Source organism: Notothenia coriiceps, unplaced genomic scaffold, assembly GCF_000735185.1.
Source record: "Notothenia coriiceps isolate Sejong01 unplaced genomic scaffold, NC01 NC01_scaffold00021525, whole genome shotgun sequence".
Classification (NCBI taxonomy): Eukaryota; Metazoa; Chordata; class Actinopteri; order Perciformes; family Nototheniidae; genus Notothenia; species Notothenia coriiceps.
In genome coordinates, this window is record NW_011354226.1 from 152,923 (window position 1) to 172,030 (window position 19,108).

At 42.8% G+C, this 19,108-nt stretch overlaps 1 protein-coding gene across 6 annotated transcripts in view; it reads left to right on the top strand.

The window, feature by feature from the left end:
- Positions 1 to 4,732: 4,732 nt before the first annotated feature.
- runx1t1 (RUNX1 partner transcriptional co-repressor 1) overlaps positions 4,733 to 19,108 on the top strand; it is a 58,927-nt gene continuing 44,551 nt past the window's right edge. For all 6 annotated transcript variants that reach the window (XM_010780240.1, XM_010780244.1, XM_010780242.1 and 3 more), the window contains exon 1: positions 4,733 to 5,234. In XM_010780240.1, coding sequence (XP_010778542.1) covers positions 5,207 to 5,234 — 28 coding nt within the window. In that variant the 5' untranslated portion in view covers positions 4,733 to 5,206. The remainder of the gene's footprint in view (positions 5,235 to 19,108) is intronic.

Consider the following 19,108-nt stretch of genomic DNA (forward strand, 5'->3'; position numbering starts at 1 on the left):
AGGAGAGGGTGAGGCAGAAAGAGGAGTGGTGTGGTTGCAAACAAACAGGGAGATTTTCACATGTTCACATGAAATGCATATGAGACAGCAGCCCCGAGCATTGTGAGAAACCCTCCAGGCTTCAGGAGAGAAGCAATGACAGACGTATATTTCAGGATTTGATGTAAGCAAAAGACAAAACAATTGGGATATCATGTTTTTGGTTGTTTTTTCTCTATCTCCTCGCAAAGGAAACATGCCTTAGCGCATTTTTAAATGTAATATATTTGTCAAGATGTCATCCTTTCTGTTTGCTGTTGATTTTGCCCGACAGCGTGATTTGAAAGTTATTCTCTTGCTTGTTTGCAGGCTGTCAAGATATTTAGCCGGTCTTTTCTGGAAGTTGGAAAGACTCATTTACATTCTCATGGAGGAAGGCAAGGTTGTCAGTTTTTCACCCACTTAGTTCCTCTCCTTTGCTACGAGCCAGACGGTGGTTGAATTCCATAATACCCCAGTGTGTGAGTAAGATCCCTCTCCAGACACTGTACCTGCATAAGATGCTGCACTGCAGCTGCCATCCCATCATGCAGCTCTGTGTCTATTCCTCCCGCTTAAAATCCCTTTGCATCTCTTTTGAAGTAAGGTTGGGGATTGTGTCTTTGTTGGTTAATTTAATTCATTGCTTTTTATACTTTCTACATAAGTTGTAGAGAAATATTTGGAATTTAAATATTTATTTATTTTGTGACAGGGATGTTTTTTTTATTGTATTTGATTCAGTTCAGTATTTCGTAAATGGATTTCAATGGCATGTGGATGATAGAATGTAATGTTGCAGAAATGCCTCAAGTTAAGCCAAATAGATAAATCAAATGTTTTTGTCAAATATTTGAGCCTTGCAGTTAACAAAAAATCCCTCACTCGTTTAGCACATCGACCTTGAGAAGACATTTAATAAAAGTCACATTTTACCCTTGACAGAGCACTCCATGTCTCCATAAATTTTACTTTCATTTTTTATCCGTAGCTGATTCATCAGATATTAATTATTTGCTGAATAGCTTGTGGACAATTTAAAAGTTACCTTGAACACCATTCTTTAAAACATGAATATACTGTACTTGATAGAGTTAATCCCAATTACTGAACAATAATAGTGGTATTGGATGATTCAAACATGTACCTGAATTAACAGAATTTTTTTAATTCCTGTGCATATTCCAAAAAACAAGTAGGTGCTAACATCGATGTCAATACCAGACATGTGAGTAAGGCAAAAATAATTCAGTTAGGGTCAGGCAAAAGGGCAGAAGTCAGGCACAGATGATGGCTGTAATGATAAGTTAAAAGCACATACAATCTATACTGCAAGGCTAATGGGGAAGTTGGGACAGGTGGTAGATCAGGTGATAGGAAATGGCGTTGACACATGGGATACTTCAGAGGAGGAGGATCTAAAGTGAACATGAGATATTGGAGAGACTGGCTCGAAAATGTGGAAGAGAATCAGGGTGTGACAAACATATCTAAAAGCATCAAAGATCTAAATCTGATTCGGTTGGAAAGGGAAGTATCATTATTTTCATGCAAATCTTTCTGGATTAATCTCCACTAGATCCCTACTGATGTCTTTATTTTACAGTCATGAAAATACTAAACCTAACTTTAGATATATCTCCCTGCTTATCCTGTTGTTTTTATAACCAGTGGTGGTGTTGATGATGACGAGCTTCTTGGCCCCAGACTGTTGTTGACCCAATGGCAGATAATTACAGGGTTTGAATGGCGCTTGTTTACTGTAAACTCCCAAACTCCCAATTTATATTTGCCTCATTCTGGCTTTGTCCCACAGAATGTAATCTGAGTGTGTGAGTGTGTGTGTGTGACTGTGTTACAGGTGGCCGCCCAGTAGGTGGGAAAATGCAGGAAGTCTGCTTGTCTGTGTCCACATGTATCAGACGCAGCATGTTTTTCCCTTTCAGAGGCGAGGTATCCTGTGTGCGTCCTCACGTGTGTGTGTGTGTGTGTGTGTGTGTGTGTGTGTGTGTGTGTGTGTGTGTGTGTGTGTGTGTGTGTGTGTGTGTGTGCCTGTCTGTCTGTCTGTCTGTCTGTCTGTCTGTCTGTCTGTCTGTCTGTCTGTCTGTCTGTGTGTGTGTGTGTGTGTGTGTGTGTGTGTGTGTGTGTGTGTGTGTGTGTCTGTCTGTCTGTCTGTCTGTCTGTCTGTCTGTCTGTCTGTCTGTCTGTGTGTCTGTCTGTCTGTCTGTGTGTGTGTGTGTGTGTGTGTGTGTGTGTGTGTGTGTGTGTGTGTGTGTGTGTGTGTGTGTGTGTGTGTGTGTGTGTGTGTGTGTGTGTGCCCTGTTTGTGTGTGTGTGTGTGTGTGTGTGTGTGTGTGTGTGTGTGTGTGTGTGTGTGTGTGTGTGTGTGTGTGTGTGTGTGTGTGTGTGTGTGTGTGTGTGTGTGTGTGTGTGTGTGTGTGTGTGTGTCGTCGATCACACTGGGCGGCTGACTTCCAGGAACCACTGCAGCAAAAACAGGCACTGTGTGTTTCCTGCTCTCATGCACCGTTATCACAGGACACACAACACACAACACACACACACACACACACACACACACACACACACACACACACACACACACACACACACACACACACAGATCATTGCCCTATTCTCTTTTCCCTTGCAGGTTTCCTCAACGCCTATCCTTGTGCCTCCGGCCGTCAAGATGTTTCGCTGTGATTGCCATGAGAGAACTTGCTCTCCGGGAACAAACCAGAGGACACAAATAGGCGCAGAGTGACGGCATCCTCACAGCCCCGCTGGTTCCTTCGGACTACATTAGGTTATTCACTTTGAGTTGCCACATTACCTCTTCACCTCTCATGTCTGATTCAGAAGCCACAGTTTTTCTCGGACATCAATTCACCACAATCTTTCCTTTTTCATTAATTTCATTATGAACCAGATCTAATTTTCTTTTAATCTATTTTCGTCCAATATTCTCTCCCTCTTCTTCCATCCCATACCTTCTCCCCCTATATCTATTCACACATCCTGTGTAGCCCACTGCCTTTGTCAGAGATTAACAAAAGGACCCATACTGAAAGATGGAAGTAGAGCACAGTCTTTGCTCTGTGCTCGTCAGAGAGCCAGAGACTCTACCTATCCATATTCCATTTGAGAACACATACCCACCGCTGAAGCTGTGAGACAAGGGGGAGATGAGAGGGAGAGAGCTGAAGTGAAGGAGAGAAACGCACAATGTTAATGTTGCAAACAATTGCCATTAATGGCATCATCTTTTCCCCACAGAGACTGCGTTGAGGGAACAATGAGCTCTGTGCTGGTGGTGTGCTAACAATGTTTTACATACAGCTTGTCACAGACAAGTGGAAGGTATTGCATTGGTTGTGGTGATGCTCCATAAGGCGGATGAAGTACTTTTTTAGTAAAAACACAAAATTAGTTTTTTTGTTGTATTCAGCTCTGTAAATTAGAAACCACGTAGTTATCTGACATCAGACAAGAGGGGACTAAATATTCATAAAGGTCTTATAATCAATTTTAGTTATTGTTAACACCACCACCAACGCACATACGAATATTACAGGACAAAATACAGTAGAATCTTTACATGTATGAGATGCTATGATCGGGCCTTGGTGCATGACTTGTTCAACCATGCAGTTCAAGTGGAGCGGTTGTTATCACCGAGTTGTAAACGTAGCTTCTGCTCTGTGCTTTCACTGGCTCTGCGGGCGAGATGACTTCCAGATGGTCCGGGGAAAGTGTTTGCCTTAGGTTACTGCAGGCCAGCCTGCCTGTGTCTTTTTCAGCTGAGGGAAGATAGTGTGTGTGTGTGTGTGTGTGTGTGTGTGTGTGTGTGTGTGTGTGTGTGTGTGTGTGTGTGTGTGTGTGTGACATGCATCACACAATCTTGCTTGCACACACACCCACACTCACAACAGCCTACCATCTCCTCAAGCAGTCATCTGGCTGGATGTTGTTGATGTCCATGACACTCCACTGCTGTTGGTGCAAGTATTTCTCCAAGCGGGCTTCAAGGATCACTGAGGGTCCCTAAAGACACTCTGGGAGGTCCCAAGCTTAACCAAATTGGTAATCCGGTTAATTTCATGTAGTTGAATGGATATGCACAAAGTATTTTTATCTAGTATCTAACTCGTCTCATTAAGCAAAGATTTGAATGATGGTTCAACGTTGTTAGTATCTTTCTCAAAGCAATGCGGACACAAAGAAAATGTTGTCGCTGAAATTCTTGTTCCAATCCCTACTGGCAACAAAGACAACCTTCATAAGAAAGTTCAATTTAAGAAAAGTAAATAAAAATAATAATCCATTGTGTGCAAATAATGCAATATCAGCAACTAATGAAGAGTTTATGCACACATGGTCATGTAAAACATTTTTTAGACAGACTTGAAGGTATCCTTTAATTATCCAGTCATATGTGATGGCACTCGTTTCCTTTGTCTTTGGGTAAATAAAAACCTTGGAGTGATCTCCCTGGGAGCCCCTGACGTGAAGAAGCTTCGAGAGCCGCTGCTACTGCTGGTAGAAACCACTTCGACTTGACCTGACCCCGGTTTTTCCAACCTGTTTTAGGACACACAGATGCTGGCTGCTGCCCAGTCGCCGCCCAGTCGCCGCCCCCTCCTCCTCGGCAGTCCCGCCCACCGCCACCTGGCTCTGCTGCGCACCGCCGACTGGAGGCAGAGTGCCGCTACTCCTCTATCCCACGCCAGAAAACAAGGAGCCCATTGACCGACGGTGTGTGTATGAATTGTTCTCATATTTAAAAAAGAATTTCTACAATCTAGACCGACTCGACGTTTTAAAGGATTTTGGAAGAAAGTGGTAAAGGCGGATAGGAAATCAGACGGGTGCCCTGCGCACTGCATCCTCCCTCTCCATCGCTGTCTCATCTCTCCTCCTGCTCTGCGCCTTTACAACACTCCCGGCTTCTCCCATCCTGAATAACCACAGTGACTGAACACTTCTGTGAAGCCGAGAGATCCCCTTCTTCTTCAGTCGGAGTTTGAACCACATTTTGGAGCTCCTGGAAGTATACCGCCAGAGCCCTTGAGAGCTGGCTGGACTCTGTAGCTTTCGTTTTCCCGATACAAGAGGATCATCGAGGGGACCTTGCGCGGAGTCCAAAGGACTGGAAATTATTTAGCCCTCTCACATCAACGTACCGCATGGTGGGAATTTCTGCCTCCTTTCAGTGTAAGTGGCTTCTCTCTTGCTTTAGGATATTATTTGTATTTTGATTACGCATTGGCTTTGTAAGAATACATAAGAAAATACTAGAAAAATACTAGGAAATAGGAGCTGAGCTATATAAAATGACATTAACGATTCGTTTCATATGTTTCAATGCAAATTAAGCAGCAGCTCAGGTGCTCCAGACTGATAAACGTGGAGTCATTTATATTAAAACACAACATATGACACTAGCCAGCAATAACATTTTTATTTTATTGTCGTTGACTGAGATAAACTGTGATGACAGACCTATTGCAGGAGGGAACAATGCGTGTCTGTGCTGTGCGTAATAGTGCATGTTATGGTTTTATTCTGATGGAAGAAAAAAGGCTGAGCAGTGGAGATTGAAACCCAATTGCTCACGATTAAGGACTATTCGAGTAAACCTAATAGTGTCTATTGGGAGCTGCATTTTAACTAGTATTTTTTCCATGTTTGTGTTATCAGAAGTACAATTGGCTTTCTATAAATTGCTGGTTCAGTTTGTGTAATCAGTGACACCAACTCACAGCTGTCCCTGTCTCCATAAAAAGCAGTTTACAATTCATGGGCTTGGACCCGGGATGGAGAGTTGTCCTCGGGCAACAGGCCACTGAAGTTCACGGATCAAGTGTTATCCTTCCGATGTTTCAATACCATTTCGAGAAGTGAAGTAGCCTTCCTATCAGCTGATAATCCCCAGAAAGCATGAACACTTTATGGATTCAGAGTATTAGTTATATTGTGAGGCGACTCCTGAGATATTATTGTGCCACATTTAGGTTTTTAAATCAAAGAACGTATTCATTCATTTGATGACAATTGTTTACTATTTTCTAAAATAGGAAAGTGTCATTACATCTGTTCCAAAAGGTTGAAGTTTGCAATTTTCTTGGAAAGATATTTTGACTATGTTATCCTGGCTGTTTAGCGAAGAGCAATGCTCTCCTCCTCTCCCTCTGCTGTCTTTGAGACAGACTTTGAATTTCACAGTTTGCATTTGAAGACTTCCTCCAAAGCTCTGTCACAACTGTCAAACGCATCTTCTAAAATCCATGTGAAGTTTCTATCTCCTCCCGCTGTGACTTTGCCATCACAAAATAATCAAAAAGCACAAAAAAAAGAAGAGAAAAACGGATATTTTTTCCCCCTTTTTAATGGAGTGTCGTAGGATTGAAATTAAAGGGTTCGGGCTATATTTGACTCCAGTGGGAATCTGTTTCTCGACTGGGAGAAGCTCAGAAATGCGGGTTAGTGTGGGAGGTTGCTGGGGCTCAACCTGCTGTCGATGCCCGACTGTTCTCACGGCTCAGATTAGAGAGGGAGGAAAATATCTCCTGGAAACCCACAGGGTTTTGGATTTTTTTTTACGCATGGCGATTAGCCCCTTGCAAAGCTTTTTAGGCATCGAGGGCGTGATTGTTAACTCCTCTTAAAGGCGTGACCCACCAGTTAAATATAGATTAAAAAAGAGGATTGTTTATGAGCATTTTTGCATTGTCAATAAAACATAGTATAGGCTATATTAGATTTTTTAATTTTTATTTATTTTAGTGTCTTCTGTGTATCCAAGATTCGATCATTTTTATCAGGCTGTCATCATTCATATATGTATTGATGTTTGATCTAAATGATCAAACTTATTTTTTATTATCAGTATTATTTATTATTATTAACTGCAGTTGTCATACTATTTGAATTTGTTTCCCTGCACGTCATTTAATACGTCAACTGTTTTTGTTTTTGTCCATTCTTTAACCTCTGGGACTTCCATTAAAATAGCGACTTGACTGAAAAGACTATTACCTGGAGTGTGTGTGTTTACAGAGATAAAGAGAGAGAGAGAGGCAGAGAGACAGAAAGAGTAAATGAAAGGTAAACAAATCTGGGATGAGGGGAGAGTAAATGATAAGTGCTGTTTGCAGGTTATGTGTTTGTGTGTGTTTGCACGTGTATGTGTGTGTGTTGCCGGATCTACATGCACGTCTGCGCACGCTGTATAAACAGGATTGTATTAACGTTGGCTGCTAACTCTCTGCAGTCCATCCAGGCTCTGCAGCACCAGCTAGCTCTTCCAGGGGCCATCTGCCCAGCCACCAGCCTGCCTCACACCTGTTCTCCCTCCCTCCCTCCCTCCTCCCTGATCTCAGGCTTTAGGGTCAAATGCATCAGACCGCTGCTCATAGACACAGACGTGGCCTTGCAAAAATGATGGCAGCCATTTTATTCTCGACTTCACACGCACAAAGACGTGCTCAGAAACACTTACATACCCCTGGTTGGCAGGTTGAAAAAGACCTGCGTACACACATATCACCTCACAATTTTTTATTTACGTGGTTTTTAATGATTACCAGTGGTGTATTTCAATACAGATTTTAGATCACACCCTCAAACAATTAATGACTATGATTTCACAATGAAAAAAATTGATTTCCCATTAATCACAGAGTATCATGGCTCCGGCCCTGTGATGTCATTTCAGAGCACTTCTTTAAAGTATGACACACAGACTTTTGGATGCAGTCCAGGTTTGCTGCATGGTGAATAAGTGATGATGACTCAACGGTATATGATATGCCGGCTACATGATGAAGCCCACTTGTGTATTTCTGTATCAGCTGAAGGGCTGAACTTTCTCACAGCTACACGTCCAAAAGGCAAAAGCTGAATGATGCCATGAATCATCGCATCAGCTGTATTGTTTAGTATGCTCATTTGGTTTTACATGAGCCAATTTGAGAGTGCTTGACGCCCAAAATGATCAGTAAGACACTGGCAGGTTGATATGGCAGAATCAAAAACCAGCTACGTCATTTATGGGCTGGCTAGACTTCATGCATATGCTTTAAATGCAGTATGTTCTTGTGAGTTAATTCACTACTTAATAAGTAGAATAAGTTCGTTTTTCTGGTGCTGGAATTTCAAGTTATGTCTTGGACTTCAATCTCGAAGGTCGGTTGCGATCCCACTCAAGAAAAAACAAGGACAACTAAGAAGTCATTCCTCCTGTAATTGCATGAAAGCTGTGTTAAGATGGCAGAGCGTTTTGAAACAGGCACAGGTTGCATTTGAAGCCATGCAGTCCGGGGGCAAATGTCAGCAGTAGAATTGGATAGTAAAACCACTGTTCCATGCTCTCCTTCAAGATGTATAGATCTGTTCTGATTATTCAGAGCCATCTCTTACCAAGTCCCTGAGTGAATTATAGATGGAGTCTGTGTGTGTGTGTGTGTGTGTGTGTGTGTGTGTGTGTGTGTGTGTGTGTGTGTGTGTGTGTGTGTGTGTGTGTGAGCACCTACATACACACACATACCCTTGTAGATCGATAGGCCCATTGATGGTTATCAGCAAGAGGGCAGTTCTCTTCACTGCTTATTGAATTTCATCACCCATGAAAGAGCAGCAGCTGTATAAAAGGATTTGCTTGTGTGTGTGGGGGGGGTCTGTGTAAGGATTTGTCCAAGTGCGTTGTATACGTGGCGCGTGTGTGTGAATACTCCGATACTCTCAAAACCAAGAGGTCTTTGTGTTATTGTAGTTGTGAGTTGGCCTTTACAAGGGGCTTATTTAATGTCAAAGTCAACAGCGAGCACTACAAACAGATTTTATTGGCATTGTTCGTGATTTTACTCCAGATAACAGGAGACGTATAGGGCAAGTGAAGAAGAGACCGATAGGGCAGAGTCTGACAATTCATCAACTTTTATGGACGCAAATAAATGTTTCAAAGGTTTTTATACTTCAAGCCATTAGGGGAAAACATTTTTATAATAGATCAGTTCTATTACCAAATCCAACTTCTTCTTCTTCTTCTTCTTCTTCTTCCATTTCTTAACTGTTGTGAACACGCCTAGAGACAGCTTTATAGCAGTATTCAACAGTTAAGAAATGGAAGAAGAAGAAGAAGAAGAAGAAGAAGTTGGATTTGGTAATAGAACTGANCCTCGCTCTCCTCCCCCCTCCTCTTCCTCTCCTCTCCTCTGCCGACTGGTGTGCTATTCATGGCGGACCCATTTCACCTTTTAGTGTGTTACGCCCGCTCGCCACAATACATGCTAATGAGGTAGAACAAATGACTTTTTTGCTGTCGGTGCGTGCATGTGTGCGGGCCTGTTTGTGTGTGTGTGTGTGTGTGTGTGTGTGTGTGTGTGTGTGTGTGTGTGTGTGTGTGTGTGTGTGTGTGTGTGTGTGTGTGTGTGTGTGTGTTTGTGAGTGGGTGGCTGGATGGGTTGCTGAATAGTTCCAATCTCAGCTGCTACCAAATCGCTCAGTTAACTGCCGTAAGACTTGTTAATGGGTATTCAGATGGCATTTTCGCTTCCTCACCTGGAGTCACAACATAACTGCAGATTACCGACACATGATCTGATGTCTTGTACACAGATGTTTGATTTCTAAAGCACTGGAAACAGTAAACTATCCAATATATCCAATAACCCTTTTAACAAAGAGTCTAGGGAACTGTAATCCAAATGCACTTCCCGCTGTGCCTCAAGGATCTAAGGCGAATAAACCATATGATCACAATGGGGAACTACCACATTTCCTTTAAGCTTAGGCAGCCTCAACCAGTCCCATAAATCCACACTCATGGCCTCCATCCATTTATCCTGCTCTGAGTTACTTGGCCCAGTTCCGATCTGATCTGCTCGGGGATGATAAAGTGGAGAGGTGGCTGTCAGTGGAGACAGAGAAGAGGAGAGAGAGCACATTTCCACTTCTCTGTAACACAGACGACACCAGAGGAATGGAGCGCTTGATTTGTCACAACAGTTCATGAGACAGCGCAACTGACGTCGGCACGAGAAGTGTCGACATCAAGAAAAAAGAAAAACAAGCTGGGAAGAAAGGGGAGTGCCAGGGCGTTGAAGGATTGAGGTACAAACAGAAGATGGACAGAAGAGGGGAAAGCAGCAGAGAGACATTTGAGAAAGATGAATAGGTATAGCAAAGAACAAAAGAAAAGAAAATGAAGAGGCTAAATGAGGAACAGTTGATCGAAATCAACACCCGTTCAAGTTTTTCTTGACTAGTTGCTATTCTCTTCTCTCTGCATCACTGGGTGGCGCTAACGATACATCTGAACACCTGCCAACTCTCTCTCCTGCCCCTCTCTCTCCTCCATAGTGAATCACTGCGACAGCCTGGCTTGGCAGTCATAATTAACAGGGTGCTGTAGCTAGAGAGCGAGGGCTCTCAGAGGAGAAACTCACAAGCCACACAGGGACGGAGTTCGTAGTTAGAGCTGCCTCAAGGTATGATGGCAGTGGCTGTGAGTGTGTGAGGAATAACGTGGGGACAGAGGCATTTAAACACATGCGTGCAAAGAATTGTGTGTTCATCAGATTGTCAACTGAATGGCAAAGATAATGATGAGGCTCCATTTCAGTTATTTGAAGGTGTTTGGAAAAGAAAAGTACTATCAGTGTCTTTACTGAGTATCAACTGATAATTTAAAAAAATTCTGCTGGCCATATTTGATAGTGTAAATTGAAAAGCTCGATTTTGAAAGGTTGTTAAAATACAAGACTCCCTGTACATCAGTGCTTGTATTTTTTAATTTGAAAAAAGAGTATTTTGACAGTGGCATTATCCAGTGAAATTGCTAGATCTATGTAAATATACCTAATTTGGAGCCTGATTATCATAAGTATTTCCTGTCTCTGTCTCACTACATCCTGAGTCAGAGGAAAGCCAATCTGTTTATGGAATAATTTTCTACATGCAAAATACAGACTTTTCCTGCCATCTGTGGAAAAAATTGTGTTATTAAGTGACTTTAACACCCAATTAAACTTCCCAGTCCTCCTGGTCAAACGCCACAATTCTCCAAATGAGAGGGAAGCAACTTACATGATCGTAACAGTGTTCACAGAAATAGCCCTAACATCAGTTTCACAGCAGATATGATTGACTAATGGAAATGGTGCCACAGTTCCTTTAAGTACAGCAACAGGAACCAGGCCATTCCTGGCTCCCTCCCGGCCCCCGGGGCCCAGGGCCCAACCCAACTCACTACACAATGGGCCGGCAGAATGAGAGGAACCGCCGGCCATCCAGAGATAGCCCCGCTGGTCAGGAACCAGAAGGAATCTGGGGGGGGGGAGAGGATGGGAACCCAGGGAGTATAGGGGAGAGAAGGGTGGGGATGGTTGGCTGCTCGGGGTCAGGATGTGTGTGAGGGGGACAGCGTGTGTGTGTGTGTGTGTGTGTGTGTATGGGACAGACAGCATTGCACTGCTCACATAAATGTCTTGTTCTTGTGCAAAAACAAACGTACACACACAGCAGCACGCACACACTCCAGAGCCAGGATGTTTTTGCTTGTTTTCAGGTAATAAAAGTTGGAAGAGCAATTGTGGGATTGAAAGCGGACGGAGAATATTTGATGGAGGAGGGAAGGGGGGGTTAAGAGGGTGGTAAGGGACTGATGGCCTTGGGCCTGACCCCACTGTCCTGCCTGCTTCCCCTTGGTAAGCAGACCGTGCTATCTGGCTTTTTCAGAAACTGCCCCGGGGCCTCAAACAGTCAGAGCGGAGCAGATTCGGTCTTTGAACTTCCTCATGGCTTCTTGTCATCAGGACAAACATTCAAAGTAGAAGAAGTGAATAAGGAAGGTCAAGATAAAGGTCTGAATGTGGCCCGGGCCCTCCTGACCAGACCTTTTTTATCTGGGGTCTTTAAGGTGAAAAAACCTTAGGGTGCCCACTGTTTTAATTACAGCTGTCAAAGGCGACATACGAACACATTCGCAAATATATGTGTATGCAAATATACAAGGTAGGAGAGTGAAATAACAAAGAGAGCGAAATAAAATAAAAACTGACGAAAAATAGACAATGGCAATAAATGTTTGTACAGAAGAATGATTTACTTTTCCTTGCAGTATAGTTATGCGAGGGAGTCTCTGCTTTATTGTCAATAATGATTGATGACTGTGATGAATGTGTCTGGCTGATCAAATAAAATAAAATAAAAACAGTGTCCTTGATTTTTCTTCTTCTGGCACTAGTTCAACATTACTGCTGCTTTCAGACTCTAGACAGAGAGGAGACTGTACCACCTTTCCTAAATCAAAACCACTCTACGGTATAACAGCTGATTGTTTTCGGGGGTTGGAGGGATGTGAGAGTGTGGAGGTGAATGTGTGTCTGCTTCCTGTTCTTACAAATGTATTTGTGCTTGAAGCATGGCGTGTGTATGATGTTGAGATATAAAATAGTGTCATTTCTGTTGCTGCCATTTCTCAGAGCACGTTTTCTTGTGAAAATAAACAATTTTAGAATATGTGAATTCATTAATTTATCGTTCCTACACATGCCTTCTCCAGATACTGATTTAATTTGCACGGCGTGAATGAAAACACTGGCACGTTTCCAATGAGAAGAGGCAATACGTTTAGGCAATACGTTTAAATACATTCTCCCCTCGCAGTGCACAGGCAGGAGCTGTATTGCGTCTTTCCTCACTCATTAAAAAAACAACAACGGTAAGCCTCTAGATCCATTTTCATGAAATAAGGTAGTTTCATATTGGCAATCATCTGAACAGCAAGAAGTACTTTTAGCTGCAGGCTGTGTCACATTTTACAAGTTTTCTTCCACATACCATGAATGCAGCAACAACCTCTAAATCCTCATTTGCACTATACTTTTCTATTACAGTAGAGAAGCTATATATACTCTGTAAATTGCATGTAGCTGTGGTTAAGACAAGCTGTGTGAACTCCTTGACATTGACTAGTTAAATATAGGTTGACGGATTTCACATATTATTTTGCCTCAATTGCTGAAAAAGCTTCCAGCGTTGAGGCAGTTTGGCGTTAGTGGCTTTCTAAAAGGGAGACAGAGAATCTCAAAAACACATTAGAGGTCTGAAAGCTGAGGCTTGTATCCCAGCTCAGCAATTTGGAGACTCATAAATGTTGTTGAACATCTTGTACAGGGTATTTCTCTCTCTCTGTTACTACTTCCATCTCTTCCTCTGATGTTGACTCTGTGGCTTCTGCCATCAGTCTCCAGCAGTTGCATTTCTCCCAGTTTCTCTATTATCAGGCTTGTACTCTAACTGGCATAGACAAACAGGTTTATATCAAAACATGCTTAATAAAATGGCTTTTATCCCAAAACACAAAAAGCCCATTTTGGATTGTTCCCACTGGTCTGACTGAGCGTCTGTGCCGTCAAATAAATAAAAGTGTTAATCTATAGGTATCATGTCAAATCAAAGCAGAAAACTATCTGGTACTAAACTAATTCTTGGTTATAATTTCATTAAATATTTGAAACACGCAGGTCTCAAAAATAGTTGTTTTGTTCTAGAAATGACTTTGCACTTGGATATCTTAGTTTAAAATGTCATTCCAGTCTCTTTTCACCTTGCTACATCCTTCACCTTGATACCCCTCTCCCTGCCCAATTTCTACTTCCTGCTCCCCACCCCCTTTTGTAATCACAATCTAATCCTTTGCAATCAATTCCCCGTGAAGATACAACCAACCCCCAACATACACACATTCACACACATTCAATCCCGTGAGCAAACAGACATATCGAAGACCCGAAAGCAGCCGACACGAGGCTCAAAACACAATCAAAGACATGATTGTTGGTGGTTAAATAAGCACTTGCACTAAAACCATGTTCATAAGATCAATCATCTTCAGGTTAATATATAAATGAGGTGAGAGTGGGTAGTGCTGAATTATTAAAAACAAATGCATACATTTAGATACAAGTGTAATCCTTTTATATGGTAATTGTAAACAAACATGGGATCAGGGTAAGCACACACATATGCTGAATCAGTGTGTGTGTGTGTGTGTGTGTGTGTGTGTGTGTGTGTGTGTGTGTGTGTGTGTGTGTGTGTGTGTGTGTGTGTGTGTGTGTGTGTGTGTGTGATGTGTGTGTCCCACAGTTCATCAGCTGGTGACTTGAGCTTGTTATTGGCCTGGGGCAGTGCACGACTAATGCATTAGCGTCTTTGGCAGTTAGGGGCATCTGTCGTGTGGGGTTGCATGTTTCTGTGTGATTGTGTCTTGCGCCCTTGGGCAAAGTGGCAAAACCCTGAAAGAAGACTTGTTATATTCAAACCCAGCGCCTGTGTGTGTGGTACAACTAATGCAGGGTTGTCTTTAATGATTTTTTAAATGTTTTTTCCAACATGACATCAATAAAAACACAATTACAACTGAAATGTGTTGCACTTAGCTGCCCTTTACCTAAGCTTGGAGGCCTGTCACTTGAATCAACTGGTAACAAATGATACATGCTGCGGCCTCAACATTTGTCTGACACATTTTAGTTTCGATGTTCATTTCACAAAATTGCGAGACTGTTTTGTTTCATTAACATCACTGATTTTATAGAACATAATTGGCTGTAACAATGAGCTCAGCATGCTTTTGTTAAGCAGCTAAATGATGAAAAGTAGGACAAGGGTATGTGGCAGAATGAGAGTGTGTGTATGCTGTGTTCATACATAAATAAACAGAAGCAAATTAGTATTTTTGAGCTCTGTATGAATGTGTAAACTGGTCTAGGTGATAATGATACAGTTCACCTTATCAAACACACACCAGTTACGTTGTACAACACCTTACATGGCACACTCAAACACGCTCTGCATGCTTTCATCTTAGATTGACAACCCTGCCATATGGTGCTGAGCTGCGTGTCTTTGTCTGCAAATTCAACTTGTTACTGTCTGTGAGCATGTGAGAGCGATCTGGTGAGTGCACACCTGTGTGTTTGTTTGTAGAAGTGTGTGTGCGCATATGATGTGCAGTTCAGAGATGGTTTAATTCACAAACATAAAGTTACAGCTGCACCACAATACGCTATCCCTGCACAGCTGTGAATTATTATGTGGACAATTTAATATTGCCAAAGAGGAAATAGCAAATTAAGATCCTTGTTTTGCTGTTCTGTGTGTACTGTGCAGCAAAATGTTTGTGTGCCTTCATTGCCCAATAAATAACAAGTTCATTGATGGGTCTCTTATTCTATTCTCTTCACTCCTGTGAGTAGTAGAGGTGTAGACAGAGACCCAAGGGGACTACTGAAATGCTTAAGGGGACGGGGCTTTCCTCCCACTGAAGCATCCTCAAACTAACAACTAAGCAATCATTTGCCCTCTCACAGGGGAGGCATAAAAACCAGAACCCCAAATTCTTTGCAGTTATGGAAAAAGTGAAGAGAGAACAAATAAGCCAAATACTTTATCTCCCCCTCTAACTGAAAGTTATTACATTTTCTGAATGGTATGACTTTCTAATGGTTAGCATATGTGAGTATGTGTGCTCAGAGAGAGAGCAGTAGTTGAGGCTAAGTTAATAGCCCAAGCAGAGGGGGAACTGGGAACCCTTGGCTTATAAAGGATACTTGTTTCCCTGCCGCACCGAAAACCAGATGTTGATAAGGAGACATTGGGGGAGGAGAGAAGACAGATGGGCAAGACATTACCGTCACTTGGGCCAAACATCTTGAAACATCTGCAAAAAAATGTCGGACCTTACAAGGGGAGATGGATTTATGCTCTCTCCTGGATTTTTATTGCTGCGTGAGAGCCCTTCTCCCTCCTCTGCTCCGCGCCTTCTCCCAGTGTTACCGGGACTAAAGAGTTTCGCCGCAATCTGGAGCTGTTTAAAATCCTGGAAAAAGCTGGGATATTCCCCTCAAATGGCTTTATCGTGTAGAGAAGACAAACATGTTCGTACACTGCAGGAGCCATAAAACTTCAAACAGGGCCGCAGTATGTGCCCAAATCTGCACGAGTCCAGTATCAAGCACACTAACTCGATATGAAACACTATAAATGTCAAACTACATTGCAATACAGGCACCAGTGTGTGCTCGAGTAGACGTCCTGCACATTGTGGGGCCAAAAACATAATTGATATCATATTTCTAAAAGTGGAGTTTGGTTACCATGGAGACACATCATCTACGCTGGTATGAAACGCGCAGCTGAGGATGACATGTCCATATGGTGAGAGTACGACAGAGGGGAAGAACAGATGCTTTGATGAAAGGGCTGTCAATCGCAAATCCATAAGAGCAGCTGGGGTCATGAATGTATATCAGATGACACTACAGATACAGAGGCAGACAAATAGATTTGTTTAGATAGTTGGAGAGATGGAGAGATGGAGAGATGGAGGGATACCACGATATTTCTCCTCTAATTCTAAGGCTTTCTATCTGAACACACACATCTGGGGAAAGGCAGCTCTTGAGATCTCTATCTATTCATCGATACACAGCTACAGCCTCGCATCCAATCCTCACAACTCCCCCTTTCTTTACTTAACCACCATTTTCAGCCAGAAAACCAGGACTTTTTTTGTATCCCCTCGGAGAAAGGAAAACCCAGTGAGTGTGATTATTGTGAGCATAATCTTCTTTTTTTTGGAGGTGGAAATGCCATCAAATATCTTTTCTGCTGAGATAAAATCAAGTGCAATTTTGTTCCCGGCGACGGCTATATCGACTGTGAGCATACAAACACTTAGCGGGGTGGCCAGCAACAATTCAGGCTATTGAAGGCTGTGTGTGTATGTGGGGGGCATGTGTGAAGGGAAATACTGAGAACAGGATGCACTAGAAGTTAAACAAAATAGGGCTTTTACTTGGCCCCATTTTGGGAAAATGGAGCTCCTTTCATTTCTTTATGTAACCCCCACTGTCTCCTCTGCCACTCTCCCTCTTTCTATTTGAACCAATTTCCAAAATCGTCCTTCCTTGAAATAATTGACACTCAGCGTTTATCATTTGAGGCACCTGCTGTCGGTTTGACAACAAGACAATCGGACGGAGCGGTCGGCCGTCGTCCCATTGTCCCTTCTCCCTGTTTGTCTGTGACACTAACCGACAACAGCTGGAAGCCCTCTCCTCCTACAATACTCATCATGCAAGTCAAATTCAAACACAAAGGAAAAGGGCCTCATTATTTGGCTGCAGTGGTGTGATTTTAACCAGCAAAGAGAGGAAACAATGATTTAGTTGTGTCTGCTGATGGTAGATAAAAGAGACTGGAGTCTTCAAACAACAGCAGATCTGTCTGCTCTGCATTTGTCGACAGTATTTTAGCACATCTTAAACGCAGATGTGTATTGGCTGCTTGCACCTACTCACACATGTACTGACACACATATGGGTGTAGACATTCAGAATACGCGCCCATCTCCTCACACACATTGAACATCCCAATCTCTCCTCTTCCTCGTCTTCTCTCTCTAGCTGTAATTGACTGAACACGTCAATACTCGGAGGGAAAAACACAGAGGGTCCACTGTCTGCATCTATTGATCGCCGCTTCTCTCTTTCTCTCCCTCCCTGTCTGCTGATCTTAATTACACTTCTTTTTACCAGGCTAGCCATGGCCTCCACTCCAGCGACTGCCCTTTTCATAAAGTGTACAGTCCAAATCCATACATCAAAATTAATGAGCTGTAGATCAAATATGAGGGGTATCCAAGCTGATAAGCAGGGATGGTGATGGTACATTATGTCCTTTTTCAAAAACAAGCAGTAACAGAAGTGTAGAAAGGTGCAGGTCAACGTTAACAATGTAGACTTTTTTATGGAGAAAGCCACCTTGGTTTAGGTGATTAAATGCGCTAAAGCGTGACAGGGCTGAGGGAAGGTTTCTCCACAGCCTCCCTCTCCCTTTTTTCATCCCATTCCTCTTTCTTTGTCAATTTGTCAGACGTTCTGCCTGCCTGTTTGTTTGTTTTAAGAGCTGTCTGTCTGCGCCCACCTCTCTGTCTCTGAAATACGCACACACACAAGGACACAAACAACTTTTATGGGCAGGTTTTATGGACTGGCAGGAAAGCAAGCCGGTCCATTCTTCAACAATTGTCCTCTCTTGAACTAGGGGAAAAAAAGGCTCCTAATCGCACAGTTTCACAGCTCATACTCCCCATCAATCAAACCTCTCTGTGTGTCCTCGGCAGTTGTGTGAGCATGTGTGTGTATGTGTGTGTGTGCGCACACTTTCACCTTCCAACATCCCAAACCTCTGTGGAATCACGAAACAAAAGCTATTAGAGATGGCAGCGCGGTAATCTCTTTCTACATGTGCCCACACACGTACACACATTTCCTTTTCATGCAAACCTTCATAAAAGAAAAGGCAAACACACATAGGAACACACACACACATATAGGAACACACACATACACACGCCTCTGAATTCCTTTTCCTACGACTGTCTAAACTTTAGATGTAAATTGTGTGACAGGTGAATATTGAGGAGGAAAGGGATAACAGGTAACATCTTCACTCTGCCACATTATCGACGCTCCACATCACTAAGAAGTGCTTATTCAATATCGTTACCTTGGCAGAGTGCAGGGCACCACACACGTTAGCGTGTGTCCCTTTGTATTCATTAAAAAAAAAACATAGACACCTACATGTGCACTTACGCTTACACACGCAGTCACAGAATCACATCCAGTCACTTATCTTTTGGAATAAGAAAAGGGGCTTGTCAGGATGGCACATTGTGTGAGTGAGTGTGTGTGTGTGTGTGTGTGTGTGTGTGTTTGTGTGTGTGTGTTGCAGTCTGCCTGTGTGCGATACAGTTTGAGAAAGTGAAGTTGATTAGCAACTCAATCCCAGTCTATATAGAGAGGACTGAGCGAGGTGTGTGTGAGTGAGTGTGTGTGTGTGTGTGTGTGTGTGTGTGTGTGTGTGTGTGTGTGTGTGTGTGTGTGTGTGTGTGTGTGTGTGTGTGTGTGTGTGTGTGTGTGTGTGTGTGTGTGTGTGTGTGTGTGTGTGTGTGTGTGTGTTGCAGTCTGCCTGTGTGCGATACAGTTTGAGAAAGTGAAGTTGATTAGCAACTC